Raw genomic sequence first — 26,185 nt, 5'->3', positions numbered from 1 at the left:
CACATTGCGGTGGAAGAAAATCCATAATTGCGTTTAGCGCCGGGCCTCCTGGGAGGCGAGACACTAAAGATCATCAGCACGCTGCTACATGGTAGCTGCTATATTGGATCTGCTATTGACAGAGCAGTAAAAATCGACAGGCTAACTAAATAAACACTCCAGGCATCATTAAATATTCAACAGCTGAGATTTGACTGGAACTCCTGCTTCTCCCATCCCCATCAATGGCTTCTCTCCCTCTGCAGCACATCTTCCCCAGCCCCCATCTCCTCCACCCCCACCCCCCCACCCCTTGGCTCCTGACAGCAATAAATGATGCGGTGCCTGAGGGCCCTACTCCAGCGGGAGACCAGGCTGGGAGGACGGGGCAGGAGAGCAAAATAAATAAAGAGGAGACAGCCTATGACCAATGACCATTAACTGATGGCTGAGGGCGAAGCCCTGTGGCATCCAGTGTCCCCCCTCAGTCTTCATCTATAGAGATGGAGAGTGTGTCACACACACAGACATCCACCCACCTGTGGCATCACAACTAACTTTCTCTGTCAAGATGTCTTATCAAAAGAGTGTTTCAGAGAAATCCCACAAATCTGATCCCACCCACATCATACTGTTCAAAAATGCCATTGTGTCAGCAGAAAGACCAAAGGCCATGGGCAAAGACAATTTTATTTCATTTACAGTATCAGGGGCCAATACAGTAAAACACACAATAGATTGCGTTGCCCTGGTAACCAAACCACAATCCAGCATCTGTTTCATCATAGCCTCTGCATTTCTAGTACTAGCTGCATAAATGAGAGAAAAACATATATCCATAAATAATATAAACTCCTGAGGCCCATGACAAGATCATATGCATTCATCTGCCCGGGTGAATGGAGCGGGGTTATGCAAATGACTGATGACACCGTTATTGTGTGAGGAATATCAGTGGAGTAATTACTGTTACATGTCGGGCTGCCCCTCCACCGCTGAGCTCTGCTCGACGCTCTTCATTTCTCAGCCGCTCTCGCTCTCGGGGGAGAGATGAGCCGCAAGCTCTCGAGAGCAGAGCTAATAACGGCAGCTCAGATATGGGCACGGCTTAGACAAGCCCTGAGGTCCTGAGCCACAGACTGCTAAACGTCGCTCGGGTCTCAGGAGAGGTCCCCAGCTCAGATCAAATGATTAAAAAACCACCAGAGCTGAGTGACAATCATCAAATCAAAATCAAATGTTATTTGTCACATACTTTGTAAACAACAGGTGTAGACTAACAGTGAAATGCTTACTTACAGGCCCCTCCCAACAATGCAGGAGAAAAAAAGATAAATCATAGAAAAATAATAGGAGGAATAAATACACAATAAGTAACGATAACCTGGGTATATACATGGGGTACTAGTATTGAGAAATTGAGGTAGATATACAGTTGAAGTCGGAATTGCACATACACCTTAGCCAAATACATTTAAACTCAGTTTTTCACAATTCCTGACATTTAATCCGAATAAAAATTCCCTGTATTAGGTTGGTTAGGATCACCACTTTATTTTTAGAATGTGAAATGTCAGAATAATAGTAGAGAGAATTATTTATTTCAGCTTTTATTTATTTCATCACATTCCCAGTGGGTCAGAAGTTTACATGCACTCAATTAGTATTTTGTAGCATTGCCATTAAATTGTTTAACTTGGGTCAAACGTTTCGGGTAGCCTTCCACAAGCACAAAATGTTTGGTGAATTTTGGCCCATTCCTCCTGACAGAGCTGGTGTAACTGAGTCAGGTTTGTAGGCCTCCTTGCTCGTACACGCTTTTTAAGTTCTGCTCACAAATGTTCTATGGGATTGAGGTCAGGGCTTTGTGATAGCCACTCCAATACCTTGACTTTGTTGTCCTTTGGAAGTATGCTTGGTGTCGTTGTCCATTTGGAAGACCCATTTGCGAGCAAGCTTTAACTTCCTCACTGATGTCTTGAGATGTTGCTTCAATATATCCACATAATTTTCCTGCCTCACGATGCCATCTATTTTGTGAAGTCCACCAGTCCCTCCTGCAGCAAAACACCCCCACAACATGATGCTGCCACCCACGTGCTTTGCGGTTGGGATGGTGTTCTTCGGCTTGCAAGCTTCCCCCTTTTTAATCCAAACATAACGATGGTCATTATGGCCAAACAGTTCTATTTTTGTTTCATCAGACCAGAGGACATTTCTCCAAAAAAGTACGATCTTTGTCCCCATGTGCAGTTGCAAACCTTAGTCTGGCTTTTTAATGGCGATTTTGGAGCAGTGGCTTCTACCTTGCTGGGCGGCCTTTCAGGTTATGTCGATATAGGACTTGTTTTACTGTGGATATAGATATTTTTGTACCCGTTTCCTCCAGCATCTTCACAAGGTTCTTTGCCGTTGTTCTGGGATTGATTTGCACTTTTCGCACCAAAGTACATTCATCTCTAGGAGACAGAACGCGTCTCCTTCCTGAGCGGTATGACTGCTGCGAGGTCCCGTGGTGTTTATACTTGTGTACTATTGTTTGTACAGATGAACGTGGGACCTTCAGGCATTTGGAGATTGCTCCCAAGGATGAACCAGACTTGTGGAGGTCTATAATTTGTTTCCTGATGTCTTGGCTGATGCCTTTTGATTTTCCCATGATGTCAAGTGAAGAGCCACTGAGTTTGAAGGTTGGCCTTGAAATACTTCCACAGGTGCACCTTCAATTGACTCAAATTATGTCAATTAGCCTATCAGAAGCTTCTAAAGCCATGACATACATTTCTGGAATTTTCCAAGCTGTTTAAAGGCACTGTCAACTTAGTGTATACAAACTTCTGACCCACTGGAATTGTGATACTGTGAATTATAAGTGAAATAATCTGTCTGTAAACAATTGTTGAAAAATTGCTTGTATCATGCACAAAGTAGATGTCCTTACCAACTTGCCAAATCTATAGTTTGTTAACAAGACATTTGTGGAGTGGTTGAAAAACTAGTTTTAATGACTCCAACCTAAGTGTATGGAAACTTCCAACTCCAACTGTAGGTAAGGGTAAAGTTACTAGGCAACAGGATAGATAATAAACAGTAGCAGCAGCACATGTGATGAGTTAAAATAGTTAGTGCACAAAAGGCCAATGCTGATAGTCTGGGTAGCTGTTGGGTTAACAATTTAGCAGTCTTGGGGGTTAAAGTTGTTCAGGGTCCTGTTGGTTCCAGATTTGGTGCATCGGTACCTCTTGCTGTGTGATAGCAGAGAGAACAGTCTATGACTTGGGTGGCCGTGTCTTGGGGGCATTCCTCTGACACTGCTTGGTATAGAGGTCCTGGATGGCAGGGAGCTCGGCCCCAGTGATGTACTGGTACACACTACCCTCTGTAGCGCCTTGCGGTCGGATGCCAAGCAGTTGCCAAACCAAGCGGTGATGCAGCCAGTCAAGATGCTCTCAGTGGTGCAAGTGTAGAACTTTTTGAGGATCTGTGGACTCATGCAGAATCATTTCAGTCTTATTAGTGCCCGACTGTGTTGGTGTGTGTGGACCATGATAAATCCTTAGTGATGTGGACACCGAGGAACTGGAAGCTCTCAACCCGCTCCACTTACAGCCCTGTCGATGTGGATAGGGGCGTGCTCGGCTCTCTGTTTCCTTTAGTCCACGATCATCTTCTTTGTATGGCTGACATTGAGAGAGAGGCTGTTACACTGGCACCACATTGCCAGGTTTCTGACCTCCTCCCTATAGGCTGTCTCATCATCGTCTGTGATTAGGCCTACCACTGTCGTGTGGTCAGCAAACTCAATGGTGGTGTTGGTATTGTGCGCGACTATGCAGTCGTGGGTGAACACAACTGCATGTTCACCCAAAGCCTTCATTTAGATGGACCCGATGAAAAGTAGCTGCTGCCTTGGCAATAGCTAATGGGGATTCATAATAAATACAAATACAGGAGGGGCTCCGTGTTGATGGTTATGTGGAGGATGTGTTGTTGCCTACCCTCACCACCCGGGGGCTGTTCGTCAGGAAGACCAGGATCCAGTTGCAGAGGGAGGTGTTCAGTCCCAGGGTCCTGAGCTTAGTGATGAACTTGGAGGGCACTATGGTGTTGAATGTTGAGCTGTAGTCAATTAATTGCAGTCAATGAACAGCATTCTCATGTAGGTGTTCCTCTTGTCCAGATGGGAGTGGGCAGTGTGGAATGCAATATAGATTGTATCATCTGTGGATCTGTTGGGGCGGTATGCAAATTTGAGTTGGTCCAGGGTGTCTGCGTGATGGTGTTGATATGAGCCAGCCTTTCAAAGCATTTCATGGCTACAGATGTGAGTGCTGTGGGGCAATTCTCATTTAGACCGGTTACCTTGGTGTTCTTGGTGTTCTCATTTAGGCCGGTTACCTTGGTGCACAGGGACTATGGTGATTTGCTTGAAACATGTAGGTATTACAGACTGGGTCAGGGAGAGGTTGAAAATGTCAGTGAAGACACTTGCCAGCTGGTCAGCGCATGCTCTGAGTACACATCCTGGTAATCTGTCTGGCTTCGCGGCCTTGTGAATGTTAACCTGTTTAATGGTGTTACTCACATCGGCTAAGGAGAGCAAGATCACAAAGTCGTCCAGAACAGCTGGTGCTCTCATGCCTGCCGCCTAGGAAACTCTCTCTATGTATGGGGGTCAAACCAGAAGCTCTCACTTTAATTAGAACAACTGATGAACAACTGATGAACGTTTACCACATCAGATGACCATCAGACACTGACGTGTGATTAGTCCACAAAAACGTCCTCATTATACAAATGGAATAAAACAGACTAATCCACACTAATGTAACATTATTCAGAAAGATCATTGTTGAAAATATAGTCAAGACAATATTATCAAACATCAACACAGATGAGTACAGTATGTTATGTAACCATTCAGTCTGATATGGTTAATATGGGATACGTCAATATTATCTGTACAGTAATTAACATGTCTTTGTTTTGTTGTTACTGTTAAAGATTGTCAGCTGCATGACGTAGATACTAAATAGCATAGTGGAGCAATTAACGCAACAACTAAGAGCGTTGAAGCGTGAGGCTCAACTTCTCCACTGTTTTGGTGACCTGGCTACAGCACGAAGCAAACGTGCGGATACTGTGTGCGACAGCAAAGTCTTACATCTCACTCATCTCAATATCTGCGGTACATGGCAACATTTTATTTACCTTTATTTAACTAGGCAAGTCAGTTAAGAACACATTCTTATTTTCAATGACAGCCTAGGAACAGTGGGTTAACTGCCTTGTTCAGGGGCAGTGACAGATTTTTACCTTGTCAGCTCGGGGATTCGATCCAACACTCTAACCACTAGGCTACCTGCCGCCCCAATTTCGCTGAGTCTACCTTTAATATGCAAGATTAAAGTGATCCTGTCCGATTTTTATAAATATGTCTTGGCAGCTGGTCAATGAGCAGATACATTTAACATGTACATGTTTTCTATTTTAAAGCTCAAATGTGTTCAAGAGCCTAAGAAAGCACTCTACTTTCCATGAATCTATGTGCAATAGCAGCAATCTGCCCGAAGAGCTGTAATATGTCTTCTTCATCATCTTTTGCAGATGAGGGATTGTCTAATAAATAAAAAGGGCAGATGTTTGTTTTATAGAAAGAGCGAGATAGAGAAGAGTGAGAGGGAACATTAAAATGAGGAGGTAGACTTGTGTAGGCCCTGAGGCTGTCAGTTAACACACCAGCCAACCAGGAATGTTTTCCCCACAAACCAGAGAAGGAGAAACGACTGGTTCATACTGTAAAAACAGATCTTATTGATGGGACTGTAATTCTGCATCAAATCTAATCAAATCAAATGTATTTATAAAGCCCTTCTTACATCAGCAGCTGATATCTCAAAGTGATGTACAGAAACCCAGCCTAAAACCCCAAACAGCAAGCAATGGCCAGGGACAATTTCAAGATGCTAGTGTAAGCTACCGTTTCTCTGTAAGCTAGAGAATGATCTATTGTGCTGCAGTGTGGGTTGAGGAGATAGGGGCAGGGGTTGCACTTGTACCCTAGCACCATTCATTTCCTCATCAGGTGCACCTTCTTGCAGTGTACAGACACCTCATATATCTCCCAGAGTAGGATCCGGCTTATCTCCACATTTATCTCCCAAGTAATAAGTCCCACTTAGACCTGCACAAGCTCCAGATACCTGGGTGGTAGGATCCACTGCTCCTAACACAGGCCTGACTATGAACACTGTCATCTTCCCTCAAACACCAGACACGCACGCACACACACACGGTACAGCTAAGACATTGCTCCAAGCCCTGAAACAAAGGATGCATTCCAATACAAAGCTGTCCGTCAGAATGTGCGAAACACATAAGAAGTTATTCACCTACTGTCCTCACTCTGTACCATTTTCACAAAAATACATCTAACTTTTTCTCCCACTGATGTAAACCATACATCAGGTCTGAAACTATCATTTATCATTTTGACCACAAGGCGGAAACGACACCCCCAAAAAATGATGATGTTATTCCAAACTGTTTTTTAGGCAGAGGTTTAGTCGAAAAGTAGTAAATACCATTTGGGCCAATAGCTTCAAGCTCAGCTAGATTTCAGCAATAAAAACATCGGTAAACAGAGAAGCCTAAAACAGTCAGATCAATTAGGCTTCCCTAGCCGACAAACACCAGAAGACGGCTGAGTAACAGAACCGAGTCATACATACACGAGGCTCTTGTCTGACGTTAAAATGCTTTATTCACACCAGTGTGCTGCTCAACGTTTCCCCACAAACCCAGAAATGCATTGAGAATGAAAAAGCTGTCAAAGAAGAGTTTCATCCAATAAGTTTTCTGCTTCAGTCCTCGACAGAGAAAAAAAAAATATTACAGAGCAATAAAATAAAAGAGCCATAAACAAAACATACTGTATGTCTGTGGTGTGAAATATCAAATGTTTCTGTGAGGTTTTTCCTCTCCCTACTTTCAACTGCTATTGTTCTTATCCTTGCGTGGTCTGGTTTTAATTTTCTGTATTTTTTCACAGCAATAAAGAATAATATAATAAAGAAATTGGCCTCTCCCCGGCATGGTTTCTCACCATGGGATGAGTCGTAAATCTGATAGCATGATTAACCATGCATGACAAAAATAAGGCCATTTTGTTTATTTGTTCCTGTTTCCTTGCCTAATGTCCGTTCAACAGGGCTTTGATCCCTCTAACCTTAAGGATCTCCACCGTAAACACTTACCTTCTCACGACACTTTTAGTACCATGAGGTTTGATGCCAGGCATCTGCACGGAAGTCCAGAAACAGATAAAGTCACAAGGCACAAGAATGTATCGTACAACCAGCTCTCCTGTTGAAGTGTCTTGGGATCATTACATTACACTGGTGGATAAAGGACATTCAAGGACTTCTTTCAGTTATTGCATTTCTTTAAGACAATGTTATACAGACGTTGCTGTTGTGGTGAGGTTGTGGATCTTGTGAAATGTTCTCTCATCGGGACATTATGCTATTCACAGGGAGGTGACTGAAGCTTTATCTGTGCTGCAAAGATACTGTACCTGGCTTCTCTCGCAGCCAAAATGGCAGCTACACCCAATCTCAGGAAAAGAACTTCATCTGAGGCTTTGAAAGGCATTGCTCAATAACCCACAACCAACCTAACGCCCTCTGCCGTGAGGCATCTCTACAGATTCAAAGGGGCAGTTTAGACATGACTTTTGTTCAGAAGAATGTTACTAAGACTGCTTTGATACTGCCGACAGACACATTATCGTAAACAAGTCGGTTCTGACCCTGACTTATAATTTTGACCTCGATACTCTACCATAGTAATTCTATCGATACTACCACACTGTCTGTTAACCCTGAATATAGAAAACATCCGCAGGCTCATAGAGCTCATCTACTATTATACATGATATTATACACAACTCACACACACACCTTTTCTCTGAAGTGCAGACTTGTAATGACACACACACACACACACACACACACACACACACACACACACACACACACACACACACACACACACACACACACACACACACACACACACACACACACACACACACACACACACACACACACACATACACAAAGACCACCACAACAAAGCACACACAGCACACAACAATAAAAGCAAAAGAGCTCCCAGTAGATTTGCAGAGAGAGAGCATAGAGAGGAGACCACAGGAATTGTTTATCAGAGGCAATCGCAACCAGGCTTGGACTTCTCAACCTGTTAGAGGTCCACAAGTTTCTTTATCCTACACTGAGACACGTGCCATGGCATGATATTGCCCTCTCCTCCTCCTCTCTGCCCTCCTCTGCCCTCCCAGCCCCTGTCACATGCCCAGGCAGACAGCTCCAGAGGAACACTCTGTGATGTGCCTCTCTTTCCCAGCAAGACTACAAACATTCAGCCCGAGGGCACAGTAAGCAGGTCACCGTGCCTTACTCAAGACAAATGTTCCCTTTCGTTTTGGTTTATTTATCCCATCAATAATCATAACAATCAGCAGATAATGCATATTTCTTCCTCTTTCAACCATGTGTTCATGCCCGTGTATATCAAAGACGCAAAGGAATAATTATAGTAAATAAAACATAAATACAGCCAGAAAAAGGGGAACGAAACGTGATTGCTAGGCAAAGTAAGAGTTTCCTTTAGCAGTTGCCAAGGCGCCATTAAATGTTATGGGCACATCAGGGCCCATAGAGCATGTTGGTCAGCACAGTGGGAGTATGACATCTTACACTGTGCAGGTCTACGTTCTGGACCGAGGAGCCAGCTTCAAAAGAACTAAACCATCAAGAAAAACAGAGTTTGTATGAGGCTACTATGGAGCCAAGCAGTACTCCTAACTTAGTTCGAAAATGTTTTCCTATAAGAGTTCAATTTAGGTGTGTCTTCAGGTAATTGTTTAACAAGGCAACCAAATTCAAGAGTGTAAGTCCTGAAAGTCACTCAAATAACAATAGTCTAATATTGTACAAGAAGAAGGGTAAAAAACTCAAACAAGGCAACAGAAATGGAGAACTACTGCCCATGAGGGATGTTTCAGAGCCACTCAAATCCTTGTCAGAGCAGTTTATTACTTCCCTGAAATATCTGGAAAAGAGAAGCCACTGAGCAAAAGCAAACTGTTTTCAGGACTTAGGGTGTAAATCTCTTTTAATGTTGCTGATCTGTGTGTAAGCGGCGCTTCCAGAAACCACTCGCTGTTTCTAGCACCCCACAACTCTCTCATCAAATATTGAAAATTCTAAGCGGTTTTCAAAGTTATAACTGCAGAGAATGACTCTGCCAAGAAAGAGTCTGTCGCTTTCTCTCGCTCTGTTTTTTTGTTGTTGGTTAGAAAATCCATAAAAATTATTTGCTCTTACCATACATTACAGCTCGGACTCTGCTTCTATTTCTACTGTGGATTCAGATTCAAATTCCACATTGATAATAATCAATAGATGTAACATATCTGGTCAATTGAGTATTTACTAAACAAGATGCATATTATAACGTATGGCCATCTGCATCATCAGCCAATGCAGCAAATCTGTCCAGGCAGTGATCCGCCCCCATCTCTTCTCACAGGTTAGGTCATAGTGGGATGTTTTTCTGTAGAGGGTCCTTCCTCCTCTCTCTCTCTTATCTTCCTGCCATCTCTCTGTGGGACGGCGGTACATGACTCCCTCACTGGCTCCAAAACCACACGCCTCCCCTGGACCCAGATTTGCTGCATGACTCCATGTGTGTATTCTTTGAGGGGGTGGGGAGAGTATATATGTGGTGTGTGTGTGAGTTTATTAGTGCCAGGATATGGGAGGGAGGGAGGGAGGGAGGGGAGGGAGGGAGGGAGGGAGGGAGGGAGGGAGGGAGGGAGGGAGGGAGGGAGGGAGGGAGGGGGAGGGAGGGAGGGAGGGAGGGAGGGAGGGAGGGAGGGAGGGAGGGAGGGAGGGAGGGAGGGAGGGAGGGAGAACCTCTCTGGGATGTTTGCATGTACACTATATAAACAAGACCGTCATCAAACCCTAAGCAACATCACCGCACTATTAAGAACCCTGACATGACAATTACTCCATCAGACAACACACTTATAATAATGACAATCCCTACGCCAATGCATTTTTATTTATTTAACCCTTATTTTACCAGATAAGTTGACTGAGAACACATTCTTATTTACAGCAATGACCTTTGGAATAGTTACAGGGGAGAGGAGGGGGGATGATTGAGCCAATTGTAAACTGGGGATGATCAGGTTACCGTGATGGTATGAGGGCCAGATTGAGAATTTAAAACCACGTCTATTAATGATATCAGCAAGCAGTTATCGATGTAACTACAAAAGCTCAATACTGCATGGTATGTCAACGCTCCATCACACGTGCATTAATACATGTGATTTACGAGAGGAAACCTTTGAAACACATATAAAGTACAGTCTTTGCTGTGCACATTTGGGAAGCGGACAAGAAAGACCAAAGCGGTTAGCATACGCTCTGCAGTCGCCTCAATGATGTCGTGTTTTTGTTTTGTGATTACCGATAAGATCTAAATAATAATGAATGGTAAGAAAAACATCTAATCTCTTAACTTCAACTACATCAGCTACACTACTATTAGTAGTCCAATGCAGGATCATTTAGAACAGGGAGGAGGGGGGGAGAAATAACTGTTATACTTTTCCTTCCTCTGTATAATTTCCATGTCAGAGTTGAGGTGAATTTAAAACCTGTAATAAAGTCATGAACAGCAGCATGTGTGTAGATGATCACTCTCATGAGAAATAGTTGTGGAGAAATAGAAAAAGCTATGTTGCTTAGCGTGGCAGGCACCAGGCCTATATTTCATGCATGACTTTGGAGAATGTTAATAAGGATTAGAAACATACTTCAAGCTAATGTACTTTTCTTTTGCAAGGCCAACGGTATTTTTTTTTTTTTACTTCTGTCTCTGAAAGAGAGGGACACAGAGTGTGCCAATTTACAAAGACAAAGACAACTTCATTCATTGGTTATAAAGAGAAATCTAATATTTGATAACATTTATAAAATATCAGTGGAATGTGTAAAATGGTATCTCTCGGTAGAGTCTTCGAGAGATCTCTGGAGTATCTATTCCATTGGAGCTGACATGTCAGAGGGCAATGTTCTGACCCGAGTGCCCCTTCAGACGGTGCATGGGTTCTGGTTAGTGTAACTGGCTTCCAGCTGAAAGCTAAAAGAGGCCTTCATGTGGAGATGTTATGTTTCCAAGGAAAGATGGACCAATTAATCTGATTATGGTCACAAATCCTACAACATGTGTAAGCATGTCTCTGAGCATGTGGGATACAGATGTTTTGGGTGGGTGGGTGTGTGTGTGTGTGTGTGTGTGTGTGTGTGTGTGTGTGTGTGTGTGTGTGTGTGTGTGTGTGTGTGTGTGTGTGTGTGTGTGTGTGTGTGTGTGTGTGTGTGTGTCAAAGCCTTCTCGGTCTGTTTGAAAACACAACACCAGAGCACTTAACGGTTTTAAACAGCCTCTTTTCACTGGCATGGCCATGAATATGTCTATTCTGAGGGCAATCCTTTCGTTTTCATGTAAGAAATCTGAGTCACTCTGTCTTCCGGAGGGGTGTGTGTGTTGTGCCACTGCAGGCTGGCCGTGCAGAGGGGTGAGCGGAAGGGGAACGAGGAGCTGACAGACAGGGCCTGATACTACACCTCCACCGTAGGCGAATCCCCAGCTAACCCCTGTGCTGAAAGCCAGGATGTAGCACTCATCCACAGGCCAGGAAGGGACAGCAGGGAGAGGGCCAGCTTGCTGCTGATGGAGGGGGGCTGTGGTTTGGGTGGCACGCACCGCTTACTGCCTCCAGAGCCGCGTAACCGGGAGGAGAAACCACAGACTGTGTCATCTGCCAACACCGTGTCCAATGCCTGGCTGTGGGACAGATCCACTTCAAACACAGACTTAAACATTCATTCACTCACTGTATGTACTACACAAACACAGATATGAACATAGTATACACACACACACACAAATAGTCACATTGTAGTCATGCTTACAACTACCCCCCCCAACCTAAATGTTTCATAAAAAAAAAATCTACATTCAAACAGCATCTGTGAAATATCTGACACATTTCAAACAAATACAGTTGGGTATACTGTAGCTGCTTTCAATTTACTGTGGATACAAACTGACTACTTCCCATCTGTCTGTTGTGTTTGAGTCTGCCAATAACAAGTCTTATATCACCAGTTTGAATAGAGCAGAGGACTCTCCAGTCCCAGTGTGCACTGCAGTGGTGTAGAGTAGACTGAGCAGAGGGAGAGAGGCAACTCGTGACCCCAGTTCCACACTGTGCATGAGAGGGCCCCGGTCAAAGCCAGTGCTGTCTCTCCAGCTGGGATCACAACGCTAGACTGAGGCTTGGGTTTCAGAGCAGGACTCCGGCCTCGGGGTGTAGGGGTGGGATGCCTGACACTTGTGCCGGCAGGGGCAGAGGCAGAACCCAGCGGCAGGCCTGCAGGACTGACATCAGACAGACGCCCACCCCAGGGGGCTGGGCCCGCTCACCCGCCCGCTCTCAGGAGGAGGCAGCGACAATCACAGGGGCCCAAGACAGATTGGGCTGCCATAGGGCTGCCATAGACCACACGTTTGCCTTTTAAACTGCTGAGTTTGGATTTGCATCCCACCACAACGTATTTCCATCGGGGGGGGTTCCACTTCACTGACTCAAGTGAACAATCTCAATAAGGCACTGGTATTAAACTAATGTAAAAAGCCACAGGGCCAAAGAGAACCAAATCAAAAGAGATTATTGGGGGTACAGTAAAGGTCGTTGTAAATGATGATATGGCAATAACTGAACTGAGCAGATTAAACGACATATGGTAAGTACATCAAGTCATCCAGAAGCCATTGAATAAGACTCACACTATTCTAAACATAAGACTATTGAATCCATATAGTGACAGTTCTGATACAACAACCTAATTATGTGTTTCCTAGTCAATGTTCTTCACACTTTCAACAGTATGGAGACACAAATATCTTAATTTATACAACGGGGGGGTCTAATCCTGGATGCTGATTGGTTAAAATCACGTTACAGCTGGTGTCTATTACATTACTTACCACAGGCTAAATTTATGACGGCGAAATATCTATTCACTGTACAATCCACTGTCTCATAAGCTAAATATGTTTTTCCTATTCAATGTTCTTCACACTTTGAAAAGCATGGAGATTTTCATTAACACTTCAAAACAAAATATATCACAATTAATGTTCTATCTCATTCTGTAAATCATCCATATTTCATCCCCTTATCCAGTCCTCTCCAAGGTGCAGGATCATTTTGCAGCTCACGAGTGCTGGAATTTCCCAGGAAGATGTATTGTGGCTGTTTTCTGGGAAATATTAAGATCCAGCCAGCAGCGAGAGAAGGCGAGGAGGGGCACAGACGCTCAGTATCATCGTCTCGCTGATGATGAAATGCCTCTTATATCCCAGTTCTCTCTCTTTCTCCCTCTCTCTCCCTCTTTTTTGCTCTCCTCTTTCTTTCTTTCTATCTTTCCCTCATTCTTTGTTTGTTTCTTTCCTTCCTTCTTTCTTTCTTTATTTGTCTCTACCTCCTCCACCTTTGTATCTTTCCCTCCCCATGCTTTGCCTGCTTCGTTTTCTGAGTATATTTCTTTCTTTATCGCTCCGTCCTCCATCTTTATCTCTCTCTTTCCCTATCCCTCACTCGCCTCTCTTTCGCTCTATTATATTTTTCTCTCTCGCTTGTCCCCCCTACCTTCACATCAAACATGGCGTCTGTCTTCTCCAGGTCTCCAGGGCAGAGTCCAGGGTGGGCAGGGCAGGCAGCCACTCAGTTCACTAGTGAACACTCTCCCCTGTCATCACCACAGTACCACAGAGCCTAAACATCTGCATTGTCTTACACTGGTCATCTGCACTCCACACCCCTTCACCACCCACTCCTCCCCCTCTCTCCCACTCCTCCAAATCCTTCATCTATAGCATACAAATATATCCCCTTGGAGCTTTTTGAAGCTTCCATGGGTCACCGGACCCTGAGCACAAATCAGTTTAGCTGGTTTTGGGGTGGCTTATCAGAAAGGTTGGGAGAGACAACGAAACCCAATCTGTAATGTTTTCGCTGCAGGGTTATTTTTCTTGCCAATCAGCGGTCAATGGTCAATCAGCGGTGATCCTCAAACAGAGAGGTTTAGGAAGCCTTCGCTGGTCTACATGTCGTCGTTGCAGTTTACTTCAACCTTTCTCCCCTCCTGCTCCAGGGGAATAGGCCAACGGCATATTTAGAGTTCCTGACAGCCTGCTGTGTCTGGCTTCAGGATTCAGCCCCAGAACCACGGCACTGGCTCTCCTTTGATAAATAGAGAACACAATACATCTCCTGGTTTCCAATAAAACTGAGCTGTTCGTTTTGACAGTGTGACACCTCACTTGCCGTCCTTGTTGTTACTGAATTATTGCCCATTGAGCAGGGGAGCCAAACAGTACTAAATATGTCTGAGACCCGTCTCCTCTGTGCAGAAAACAACCCTTACTTCAGTTGTCCCAGCACTACATATCTAACCTATACCCTAAAATATTGTGGAGAGAATGACCTTCAACCAACACTTTCATTTGCAGGCCAAAACTGTAACTCTATGAGGTGATAATTGTCTAAACATTCATAGTGTATACACCTTGGAGGCTACTCTACAGCTAGCATTCATAACACCTCTGTGCGCCATTGGCCTGAGAGACAGAGGGTGCTGATAGACAGGACAGTAAAGCCAGGGAGATGAGCCAGAGCAGTGCCAGTGACCCTCCCACCCGCAGCCTACATCAGCTCTGAGACGGGAGTGGAAAGAGGATGGGGTGGAATCTGAAGGCCTGGTTAAAGTAACCAGATTGTTTCAGTGCATCTGATCTGCAGTCTAACAGACTTCCAAACAGTTGAATGAGTAAATAAAGTGTCCCCAGGGGACTTCTGCTGGAGATGGATTACCGTAAGAGGGTACACAAAGGAGTCTAAGCCCCACAGTACCCAGGGAGCTGCAGACAAAAGCCAATGTTGGGGTTCTACCAGGGAACTGGCCAGGTTTATTAATCTCATTCTGGGTTGCACCAACCTCCTGCTATAGCAAGCCATGCACTCACACACATACACACAAAGACATACTGTACATGTGCTCAGGTGTATGCACACACACTTGCATGTACTGTACTTACATGCGCGCGTGCACACACACACACACACACACACACACACACACACTACACACACTATAATGGATGTTTAAGGGTGTGTGTGTGTGTGCCTCATAAGATCAGTCTCATGCCCACTTGGCTGTGGAAGAGGGCTTAGGGGGAAGTTGGGGCTGTGGCATTATGCAGCCCCATCCTATTCTGCACCATTCTCCCCCCTCTCTGGACCTGACACAACTAAAGGGATTAGGAGCCCCTGTTTCCGTCAGGGCCTCCACCCAGGACAAAGCACTCCACAGCTTAATGTCACAGTCTATGATAAAAGTACAGATCTCTGTCAGTCAGCTTGGGCAGAAATACCAGTGTTTGTAAACTAATCTCATTAAGAGATGAACAAAAAGAGTGACAGAGAAATATTTTTTGTTGTTGTTGACTAAAGTGTGTTTAATGACAAGTGCTAACATTATCAACGTCAGAGCACATACATGTATGTATGTCAAATAAGTCATGGAATGCGCCAACACAATTACATTCCTACTGAGTATGACATATACATTTAATCAGTGAGTGTAGGTAACAGTACTGATTTGTGAGGTTTGAGTGAATGAACTGCTACAACAAAATATGATTACAGACTGCACAAGGGGCAGAAGAAAGAGAAACAGAGAGATAGAGAGATGGAGAAAAATCCACAGGTTGAGGGTAAACATACTGCTTTGCACAGATCCTCATGCGGTGGTAGAATGTGTGTCGTTAGTGTGAGAGTGCGCCAAGGGCACACAGCAGTCGGACTGCAGCACTTACCATCCTGATGCCACCCCTTTCTTGTGTATCTGTGAAAAGCCTACGTGTTGGAAAAAACATTCCAGTGTGATCACATTTACGGAGTGCAGGGGGCCAGCTCTGAAATCCTGAGCCAGAAGAGGCCTTGTCTCAATTCCACATGCAGGTTCGACTGGGGTGCTTGTAGAACAGGCATGGACAGATTGGTTGTTCTGCAGATACAGTACAAACACTAAAACATTATTGTAAAAAAAACAGCATTCTAATTATTGATCAAATTTTTTCACATCAATCAAATCAATGAAAAAAACAGCCATCCTAATATTTTTTTCACAAATTGACACGTCTACTAGTGCCATTAACCCTGTCCCTTTTCCCTTGTATCTTCTCTCTAACACTCTCTCTTTCTCTCTATATAAAGGGATAACTGCAGATTTTGCTTTTTTATTTCAGTCTAATTTGTAGATTGGATTAAAACATTTTCAGTATTTTTTGAATAGTTGTCACCCTCTGCCAATGATCCCCTTAGGAGTTGAAGATGCTGATGAAAATGCCTATGTTCCCAAGCCTTTACTCATGGCTGATTAGCATTCCTGTCTGACTGACAGGTCCCACTGACTCCCACACTGGATCTCTAACTTTAGGAGCTGAGGTTAAGTTGTGGCTACCAACAAATTGCATGCTTGAGTTGCTTTTCCCCCTTTGCTATCATTCTGAGTAATGTGAGCCCACCAGGCAGTTCCCAGTACCGATTCCGACTCCACTCCTCCTCGGGCCAACAGCTCCCCCACAACAAGCCACAAGGCGTAGCCCCACATCCCTACCCACCAGCCTGGCCTCTTAAGTGGTGATGGGCATTAACATGGCTGAGCCTCTGTGGCTTGCCAAAGTATCTTGCTAGCTCGTCCTTTTTCAACTGCAGTCATACACATGCGCAAGCATGCACACACGGACAAATGCAAAAAGACACAAAGACACACACACACAAACACACACTGTGATTAAACGAACAACTAAGCCTATATTACCATGGTTTGGATGTTGGGAATAAAATATTTATAATTTAATGTGGGTGGACAAGAGCATCTTATAATTGCAAACTCAGTTAACCATTGTTAAATGCACCAAGTAAATAAGAAGTGTATACGGCATTACAAATGAATACCCCCTAAAGTACCATTAACAGGTCACGATGAGTAGGGGTAAATGGTTTGTAAGTCATTAGATGACAGATGATTGCATCATATTATGCTGCTGGGACAGGCCAGGCAATGTTGACACAAAACTCAATACTTCCTTACAGAGGAACACAGCTAGACCAGTCAGCTCCTTGCCGAGCCAGGCACTAAGAATCCAGGCAAGCTGAAGCAATATTATCCAGCTTACGGCAACTAACGTTAGATTTGTCTTTATGCAGGGGCCCTCTACTTCTATTCCAGCGCTAGCCATAGCCACTCCATCATCCCCTTTCTCGTTCTTTTGGAAAAAAGGAGAGAACAAAGAACGTTACGTCTTGCAAAATACGTCTCTCTGTTTATGACCTGGCTAGTCCTTTATCATATCATCAAAAGCACCATGACATAGCTACAGTATAGCCAATGTGTAAGAGTAACTTTGTCCTCTACTCCAGAATGTTCCCGTACACAGGGATGGAGTCAGCATGAGAATACCTTGACCATTTTGCGTGAATCCCTGTTCACACCGAGAGCAAATGCACACAGGAGTGTCGTACACTACAGTGAGTGGAATACAGAGTGAGCTAGTGCAGCTATTGTAGAAACCTAGCTGTCAGCATGTATCCACCACCCCGCATCCTGAACACAGCTAATTAAAAAACAACATTTCACAGGAGGACACGCCTAACAGGCCTAAAAAGCACCAATCAGCACACCAGGGGCTCGTCCAAGTGCTGATAGTAAGGTGCTCTGGTGTCATGTGTTCAGTGGTTTGTTATAATAATGTGCATAGTGACTTGAGCAATACTGCTGCTTCAACATATATTCAAATAGTGGATCAAGTGGTTAGCAACATAGATTAGAAATGGTAAATATTGCAATAGATAGCAGAAATATTTATTTAGCAAAAAAATGCATTCTAATGGAAATATTTCACTAGATCTATTGCCACCTACCTGCACTTGTCTGAGCATCACAATAAAAAGGTTTGCAACAATATATTTTCAGAAATAATATACCTTGAAGGGATACTTCGGATTTTGGAACTGAGGCCCTTTATCTACTTCCTCAGAGTCAGATGAACTCGTAGACTCTGTATCCGTTTTCTCTCTGCGTGCCGCTTGAAGGAAGTTTCTAACTAGCGCAATGACTGTAAGTCTGTGAGTATCTGCTAGCATGCTAGCAGACTGGAAGTTTATGGGTATCTGCTAGCATGATGCTTGGTTAGGGAAAACGCCCCTCTCGGGGAGATACATGTGTCCTCTAATGATGTCTAATTGAACTCCCAACACCAGGTCAGAAGAAGCTCTCAAGGGGATGGTGTATTTCCTCTCCACTTCCCACACATCATCTCCCTCCCCGACCGACCGACCAACGACCACCTCATGGTTTCTACAGTTACAGTTTCCACCCAGCAGACAACCAAACAAACCATACCTATTTACTTTGGTTAGTCGTGGTTTTACAATGTCACCTGTACTAGTCTAAAGTACTTTGCATACAAGCTCAATCATGTATGGAGAATTGAGTAAGATAACACATTTTAAAAGTCACATAACATTATATAAATATACAAAGTTTTGCATTACATTTTCCATGTGATTAATAAATGTAAAAAACTTGCAAAAAATTATTGGGTCCAGTGGAATATGTCATTAATATTCTGTATGATATCCATTTAATTTTATTAAAATGTATTGATAAAAAAAGTGAAAACGCTAAATTTCGAAAATCTTATAAACTGCGCATTTGTCTAATGTGTAAATCTTCTATTTAGTAAATTGTGAGACAAAAAAAATCAACTTCAACATTCTCTACCATTCTGAAACTTAATTAAATCCAGTTGTTTATATATCAACAGGAGAAAGTCTTAAGAACATTTAAAGAATTAAATCCTACCCTAATCCTATAATAAGATTATTCATCCTAACTCTGAGCCAGGTTTTGTAAAACTATGTTGGAGGGAGAATTTAATGGGACACAAAAGCATACACTTCCTTGGTATGAACATAAAGCTGTAAATAGTGCCAAAGGTGTAAAAATGAACATTTGCCAATCCCTTGATTTATAGTAGCCAGAGATGATTATGGGGCATGCATCATTTGCTGTAGGAATGTAATTAGGCACCTCTCCCTTTGTATGGCAAGGAGCCTGCCTTGCAGCTCATGGCAGTTTGTGGGCTGACAAACACATCTTAAATTGGTGTCATAAAAGTCAAAAAGGTGCCAATTACACCTCTAAGTATCCCATCAACGCAAATGAAATAAACAAATAAATACAGATAGTGTTGTGTACACATGGGACCCCCCTGCTAGTTGTTGACCTGAGAATGATGGAAGGTGAAGAAAGGGAGGCTGGATGGTGTAATGATGGATAATAGTATGGGTGTACATGACAGGAATCAGCAGGTTACTGTTTAGAGGCTGTGGATACCCTGGAAGGTCACAGCATTACAACGGTTACAACACTTCACAGCCAAAACAGCACTCCAATTGTGAAAATAAACTACTGCCAGTTCCAACCTCATACACAATTTCACACACACACGCACACACACATACGCACACACACACACCCACACACACGCACACGCACACGCAAACACACACACACACACACACACACACACACACACACTCTATACGCAAACACCACAGAGAGAAAGGTGGTCAAATAACAGGATCCCTCTCCGTGCCTGCCTGCACTGTTTGTCTATGTCACTGTTTCCTGGCTGCATCTCCCAGGCAATGGCATCCCGGAGCTGCTGCTATGAAATTCACATTGTTACTACTAACTGCCTAAGGTCATGTTGGATAGAGCAGGATGAATAGCAGACAATGAGAGTGATACTGGGCAATAGATGTAGCTCATTGTTTGATTCAGGGTATCTAGCAGAGAGCTATAATGTACCAGTGATTGAAGTAGCAGTGTTAAAAAACTCTGACACAAAAAGTTTAAAATTGAGTGACAAGCATGAAGAGCACTGATGCAATGAGTGGGAACACAGGGCACCCCTAAGTCCACATGCTACACAAAGACTGTGCAGGGAGAATACACTTTAGCCCCCCATCGAGACAACAGCAAACGCCATCAGTCAGTTTGCTTCACCATTGTCAAGGCTTTATTGGATGCGCGCAACGGTAAGTTTTCGATATCACGCATGCATGTGATCTGCCACAAAATATCATTACTGCATCCATGTTCTTGCTGTTAGTTATAGAAGAAAAAAACTACATATATAAATGTATTTTTTAAAATAGTTTTACTATACATTTCCATTGACGTTTAATTAGTCTAACGAGTCTAATTAAACGTGTCCAAAGTAAAAGTTTTAAAGGTCATAATGATAATTATGAATATTAGTAGTAGTAATAATAATAATAATCATCATCATCATCATAATAATGACAATCAAAATGATACTCATAATAATAATAATATTTTTAGTTCTCAGAGTGTATGGAGAACATTTACGCATGCCATTGTTGCTTTTCGCAGGCCGTTTTAGTTATTTAAAATGTTCGAATGATAACCTATTATTCCTATAATGTAATAAAGGAACATGATTAAATAGAGCATGTTCGTATATAGGCCCACTATATTCGCAAAAAGGCTTGTATCTCCTTCTAGTTCCTTTTTATAATCTCTCTCTCTCCCTCTCTCTCTCTGTGAGTGTGTGTAATTATTACAATGGCATGGGATTAATAAAGAAATAATATCAATAAACTATTCAAATGGGTGGGTCTACATGTTTGGGTTGTTGTTTGTCTTGAAACGAGACAAAGGCCTACGCTGCATTTAGACCTATAATTGTCTAAAACATTTGCATCAATAAAAAAATGCGCTCCGATGTTGAATGGTTGAGGTTTAGACATGAATCTTGCCGTCCTACTACTATGAACAAGGTTAGGCTAAATGCTCCACTGAACGGTGCAGTGACTACCATCGGTCTCCAATCCAACGACAAATTAAACACTTGCCGCAAGAGATCCACGTCATAACAATATAAAATAGAAACGAAATTGCAGATAATAAAGTGCCACTAAAAACCAACTGTTCTGTGACTGACTATCATTTCGACCAAGTGGTGGACACTGCATAGGCTACCTACATCAACGTTAGAAAATAATTACGACTAACACTAACGTGAATTGAAACTGGCTGCCTGTAGGCCTACCTGTTATCACACACCATATAATAAAAATAAAGAAAATATTGAAAAGCTTAATTTTTTCAATTATAGGTCTATGATGGGCGTAAATGTTGCCCATGTTTTCTAAAGAGCGATATAAGTCCAGGCAACTGACAAGTAGGCCTAACGGAAGCGCGTATCTGTGCTTGTGCAAGAGGACCGCATTCGACCACGTGAAGAGTGAAATTATTGGAAAATTGGACACATCAGCTAACAGTGTAGGCCTGAAGACTTAAATTAAATCAAAGTGGGTTATTCTGCTGCAATTCTGAAATGGTTGGACACACTCTAAACCAGAATTATACTCATGATTCCCAATTGGTTGTAGGCTAGGCCTAGCCAAGGCCTACTTGGTGATATATCCTTGCGCGTAAAACAACCACACAACATATATAAGTATTATTGTCCTTACTGTTGGTAGTCATGTTTGCAGTACAGTTTCCTATCCCGGAAGTAACAACTGGTAGTGAGAGGTTGTTGACACACAGCGCACTGCAAACACTCCTCGTGCCATGAGGAATCGTTGACTCTCATCAGAAACCGGTCAGATATTGGACGCTGGCATCCTTCACATACAGATCGGTGATGGTATTCTGTCCCTAAAATGGATGCAAAATAAGTTTAAAATTCAACAATAATATTCATACTAGCTCTATTTTTGTATTTCTTTATTTACAATTTAATTGTTCAGTTTAGATATTAAATATGAAGTAATAGATTAGAAACATGTCATAAACATGTAACTATAAAATAGAAAACACAAGCAGTCCTTATCACACCACAAGACCAGGTTGTAGGGCCTAGTCTAATAACTACAATGATCATCGAAATATAGACCTGGAGTGCTTAGTGAATGTGTTTTAATATCTATACCAAAATCACTAAAATCAGGAATGAGGCCAGCTAGCGGTGAAAATATTTGTTGAATGTGATAGCCTATGTCCTAACAAGCAGCAATCAATTACAGTAACTTTCATCAAATGATTTGACGCAGTAATCATTTCACAAATGAATGAAACAGGCTATTGTGCCAGAGTAATACATAGATCGTGAACACAGTGATCAGTCATTTGTGTTATTTGTTGCTAAGAATACAATACATTCATATTTAAAATGACATCTAAAGAAAATTGTAAAATATATCAAATGTTAAGGTAGGAGGCCTACGGGTCATGAGAGGATATAGTCTGCATAGCTGCGGACATACAATTGCAGCAATGGTGTGTTCATCAAAGGTCTCGTATTGTGTGTGCTATCTGCACTCTCCGGCTCTTTTAATACTATGGATGCAAATGAAACTAAACAGGACTTACCAAGCATGACTCCAAGGGTAGCTTGACGATGGGGATTATCTTCAATCTTTATACCGTCTAACATCCTTGGGTACTTGGAATGGTTTCCCTTCGAGAAACAGCGTTCTAGTGACTTGGGACCTGTTGCAATATCCATAACAATGTACTGTCAGACTTGTTTTCGCTTCAAATCCTAGCTAAAGCCCACAATATTTGCTGAGACTACTCGCACACACACATACACAAACAATGTGTGTTCCCAGATCGCTTCCCAGATCGCTAATTTAAAAATTAAAAATTAAAAAAAACGTCCCAATGTTAAGACCGGCTCCACTTTTTGTGGGGCTCTCCTAAGCAGAATCTTCAGATGTCACAGAATTGTAAGAAGCGGCAATAAATTTGACAAACACTATTTTGAGCAGTCACCTGTTAATTTGGACTGAATACGTTTCGGCTACCTTCTTGTTTGCACCCGAGCGTGGCCAGAAGAGAAGGCTACGGAGGAGGGACTTATCCGCTCAAACATTTGCTTCTAAAACAACAAAAACAACAACAATTGTAACTCCAAGAAATATGAGTGAAATGTTCCAATGGTAACTCTTCAAATACTATGCCCCTCGGTCGGATCCCTGCAGCTTGAACAGTCTCAGACCAAGATTGAAGCCAATAGATCCTCCTCCCACCCCTCCGTGGTCACGTCACTTTTTTTTGGACTATTTACTGACATTGGGATGCTATTGGTGCTCACTTTTGGTGCGCTCTAAAGAGTTGAACTGAGTTTCGGCTTTCACTTTGAACAAAGCTTTAGACAATATGGTGAGAGAGAAAAAAAGTACAGTCAGTGTACAACAATGATAAAATAGACAACTCAAATACTGTGCATAGTAAACTAAAGGTATATCAAGTAACTTGCTACGACCATTTGCAAGATATTTTTATTTAGCTAAAAGTGTACTATTGTTAAGATTATAATGCATTATTATTGTTTTGATGATGATAATGATGCTGATAATGCTTATTTTTGTTATTATTATTACTACATAGAAGTAGAAGTAGCCCAGTAGGCCTATTGTTGTTGATTTTGTTGGTGAGGATGATGCTTCTTTTTTCTCTTCCTTCTCCTTCTTCTTCTCCTCCTTCTTCTTCTCCTTCTTCTTGTCTTCATATAGGTTAGTAAATGCTTTGAAATCAAGTATTGGACCATCACGCGTTCGAAGTGCACATGCTTTGTGGTATTGTGTCCACTACAAAGACTTGAACCTAGTGACCCCTCTACCGCCGACGCACCTGGCGATGGGGTGGCGATAACTGAGCAGCGTGCAGCGTAGATGCCGTAGCCTATACTGACTTTTTAAGCAGTTGCCTATATCCATTTGCAATGTATTTTAAAAACAGGATGGAACCTTTTTTTATGTCGTTCATTCATTCATTTAGAGCTATCATTTTAACAATATAGGTTGATGTTAAATTGTTAATAATACTGTTGCCTAATACATTATGAAATGCGACCTGTTTGCCTGTACACCTAATTTGCATTAGCCTAGTTATTATATGCAGTTGGATATCCTTTTCTTGTTGGTTGTGGGAAACCGAAAATGTTATTATTGTGGTATAGTGTAAAATTATACTAAACAATTATGCATTGCAATCACAACATTTAGCAAAAACAAATAAGTGTAGTTATACTAATTATTCATACTGACACAATTATGCTGTTCTGTGCCGGACACAGGCCATCATTATAATTCAGCAGAGGGCTGTTCCTTTCATCTGTTTTTATCAATCGCAGGTGTCCTCAGTTGTGACTGAGATGCACACCGATTTATTCATGACAGGATGGCTCAGAAAAGCAAGCCTTGGAATCGAATATACTATCCCCAACGGAAAAAAAGAGGCACATTCCTCAATTCTAAAATATTCCCGATTTCAAACAATGATATACATGTAAAGAAAATAAACCATGTTAAACCATTAAATTAAATTAAATTAAATTAAATGCAACGAGTTTCCACTATGTAGGCCTAGCCTATATAACATAATGTTTGTCCTATATGTAAAATATTTTAGCTTTCCAATGCGGGTTTTGTGTTTTAAGATGTCGGCAAAGGTGAGGAATGCGAGTCGCCCGTAGCTGAAATGACAGGGTGCTGTACATAGTTCGTTATGCCTTCCCTTCTGTAGTACTCCAGGGATTCAGTACATTGGAGGCATTGGGACACTTCGGGCAGTCACTCTGAGATACCCTACCTCGTATACCTCATCCCTCTCTATCTCTACAGTAGGCCAATACACCACTAATTACAGGCCTAGAAGATCTTGCAATATGCACACCTTCATGGTTTTGAGCATTCCTTAGCCCATAGTTTTGGGTATGGAGAGAACTCAGATCTACGGTTCTAATGTGATTCTGGTCTCAGTTTGATCAAGCACAGCATCGGGCAGGAGGTGGGTTGGAAGAGACGGCCTCTGCTTAAGTTAATTACTCGAATCGGCTATTATTTATCGCAGCGCGTCTAAATCCAAAGGATATCCTAAATGTCCTGGTAGTCAAATAAATACTCAATCAATCTCAAACCTACTTGTCAGCGAACTAAATGAAACTGCTGCATTTTTTCCCGTTGTTTAAATAGCTTAATGGATCTAAATCAGGTGCTAATAGTTTACTGCATTTAGTCCATAGGCGACTCTGAGCAATATTGTTACATGTTGCTGCTGAGTTGATACATAAATAATGCATAATAAATATGTCGAAGATGCCAGAAATATTGTAACTCATATTTGATTGCGAATAACAGCACTTTACACTAAGAATTTGCAGCCACATCAAATACAAAACAACCAAAACAATAATAACAATAATAATATGAATAAGAATACATTTACAATCGCAGTTAAGACATTCAAAATAGCCAGGTATATTACTATATGAAATAACAGGAAAGCAAAATTCGAAATACAAAAATGACAATAAATGATCATATAACATTTTTAAAATCTTAGTTTTAGGTTAGGCCTACCGTATCCATATGTGTTCTTGATATCCTTTGTGGACAATATGGTGAACTAGCCCACTTTGCAACGTTCAAAGCCATAGAACTGGTCCATGATTTGTTTACGATGCCCTCTGGCGTTCAGAAGAAGAACTGCTAAGGACTCGGTCTGTTGGAAGAATTGTGTTGACGACAATGCTTCATGCGTCGACTATTTAGACATATTCTGGATTGCAATTGGCCTGGATTTGATTGGGGAAATATATTTGTTTATATGCAAAACTACTGCCTCAACAGACACTCATGTATTCTATTTACTAAGCCTTTATACTGTATGTCAGAGGATTCAGAAAAATGTATTTGGAGAAATAGATCATTCGAGTACAATAGAATAATATATCTATAATAGATAGACAACGTAGAGTAGTAGGCTTCATAAACCGTATTTCTATGGGATTGACCTGCCTGACTAAGGATGGTTGCCTAAACCTGCTAAGGATGTAACGCTGCACTAGAAAAGCCCTGCATGACACA

General features: G+C 42.3%; 1 protein-coding gene across 3 annotated transcripts in view; it reads right to left on the bottom strand.

Annotated features, from left to right (window-relative positions):
• Positions 1 to 23,301, bottom strand: part of LOC135513546 (LIM/homeobox protein LMX-1.2-like) — a 54,637-nt gene extending 31,336 nt beyond the window's left edge. Inside the window, exons 1-3 of one of the 3 annotated variants that reach the window (XM_064936427.1) lie at positions 23,088 to 23,301; positions 22,683 to 22,802; positions 21,782 to 21,968 (exon numbers count right to left, since the gene is read on the bottom strand). In XM_064936427.1, the coding sequence (XP_064792499.1) occupies positions 21,782 to 21,968; positions 22,683 to 22,746 (251 nt within the window). In that variant the 5' untranslated portion in view covers positions 22,747 to 22,802; positions 23,088 to 23,301. Of the gene's footprint in view, positions 1 to 21,781; positions 21,969 to 22,682 lie in introns of all 3 variants that reach the window. The other 2 variants (XM_064936428.1, XM_064936426.1) reach the window with 2 other exon arrangements.
• Positions 23,302 to 26,185: the final 2,884 nt, after the last annotated feature.

The sequence above is a fragment of the Oncorhynchus masou genome, chromosome 25 (genome assembly GCF_036934945.1).
Source record: "Oncorhynchus masou masou isolate Uvic2021 chromosome 25, UVic_Omas_1.1, whole genome shotgun sequence".
Taxonomy (NCBI): Eukaryota; Metazoa; Chordata; class Actinopteri; order Salmoniformes; family Salmonidae; genus Oncorhynchus; species Oncorhynchus masou.
This window is presented reverse-complemented; position numbering and strand designations above follow the sequence as displayed.